Genomic DNA, 1,683 nt, shown 5'->3' on the forward strand with positions numbered 1-1,683 from the left:
AAAAAAAAAAAAAGATAACTCTGATTGAGGTCATAAATAATTTCTATGCCTCCTTGTCTAGAGTATGTCATTCTTAATTTTTGTCATTATAAGCAGTTGTATGTCCACCACCATGCACCAGTGTGTGACCTGCATCGTTCCCTCAGGCATTTCTAGGAGGTGGGCGGCTGGGAACAAACTGTGGGGCCTTGAAGACCCTAAACATGTACCTGCTGGGCTTCACTCCTAGCTCTCAGGAAACCTTTCTCCACAAAGAATGACTAAAACGAAGGATAAACATGACTTTATGATTCCTCCAGCTATTTTTCAAAAAGATTCCTCTAGTACACTAATTCTGCAGTGATCATAGCCCAGGCCCTAGGCAAAAAACAGGGAAGGAAGCAGCACCCACACTCTGAGAGCGTCTGTAACGGAGAGAAATGAACCAAAATTAAGATCCAAGAGGAAGAGACAGGAGGCTGCCACTTCTGACAGGCTGGTAGGTCTGGTATGCAATGCCTGAAGACCAAGCAAGATAACAAGTGTGTCAGCGGAGAGACAAAGGCAAGGCAGGACCAGTTCAGACACACCCTCTCCTCACACAAGGTAATTCACAACGTGAACCTTATGTTTAAAGAGACCAGGCTGTCCTGGAATTCACAGATATCCACCTGCCACTGCTCCCAAGCGTTGGGACTAAAGGTGAGTGCCATCATGCACAGCTCTGTGATGTGTTTTTAAGAATGCTATTTATGGGCTGGAGAGATGGCTCAGTAGGTAAGAGCACTGACTGCTCTTCCAAAGGCTCTGAGTTCAAATCCCAGCAACCACATGGTGGCTCACAACCACCTGTAATGGGATCTGATGCCCTCTGCTGGTGTGTCTGAAGACAGCTACAGTGTGCTCATATACATAAAAAAAAGTTATGTGTGGGATGCCATTCCAGATGCCGCAAGCTCACCTTAGAGGGTGTGGTGTAAGAGCTCAGGAGGGTCTCCTCTTCCTCCTCTGCTTCAATTCTGAAAACACTGGTCAAGGAGAGCAACTACATGAGATTAGATGAGAGACTGAATGTTAGGCATTTTTAAAGTTTGTTTTTAAAGCATATATGCAACCTGGGAAATGACATAGCACATGTATGTGCTTAGTGCAAAGACCTTCAGCAGAAAAGGATACAGCTCTCGTATAGAGACAATGTCTCTGGCTCCTGCGTGCCTGCTGTCTTTGGAGGAGGCACTGTGCCAGGCTTTGGAGAGTTTTTTGTTCAGAACCTGAGGAACAGAACAGAAGAGAATGGGGAATACGTTAGTCCATAGTCTGCGCAGGGGAGCATGGGGGTAGGGGGCGAATTTCCCATTTGAAATAATCTCAGGCATTCAGAATGTAAGCAAAGAAAGGCTGGTTGGTAGAGCAGTTGCCAGGCATGCAAGAAGCCCTGGGATCAATCCCAGCATCACCCCACTCCCACCCTTAATGCCAGCACTGCAAAGTAGAAGCAGGTGGGCCCCTGAGTTCAAGGCCAGCCTGGTCTGCATAAGGAGACCCTGCCACTAAAACCAACAAACACATGACAGTCTGGGCATGGTGGAACATGCCTGATGTTATCCTAGCACTGGGAGACAGAAGGAGATCTCTCTCTCTCTCTCTCTCTCTCTCTCTCTCTCTCTCTCTCTCTCTCTCACACACACACACACACACACACAC

General features: G+C 47.1%; 1 protein-coding gene across 1 annotated transcript in view; it reads right to left on the minus strand.

Annotated features, from left to right (window-relative positions):
• Pola2 (DNA polymerase alpha 2, accessory subunit) overlaps nt 1–1,683 on the minus strand; it is a 52,476-nt gene that overhangs the window by 45,509 nt on the left and 5,284 nt on the right. The window contains exons 3-4 of the mRNA XM_021151416.1: nt 1,156–1,250; nt 941–998 (exon numbers count right to left, since the gene is read on the minus strand). Coding sequence (XP_021007075.1) covers nt 941–998; nt 1,156–1,250 — 153 coding nt within the window. The remainder of the gene's footprint in view (nt 1–940; nt 999–1,155; nt 1,251–1,683) is intronic.

This window comes from Mus caroli, chromosome 19 (assembly GCF_900094665.2).
Source record: "Mus caroli chromosome 19, CAROLI_EIJ_v1.1, whole genome shotgun sequence".
Classification (NCBI taxonomy): domain Eukaryota; kingdom Metazoa; phylum Chordata; class Mammalia; order Rodentia; family Muridae; genus Mus; species Mus caroli.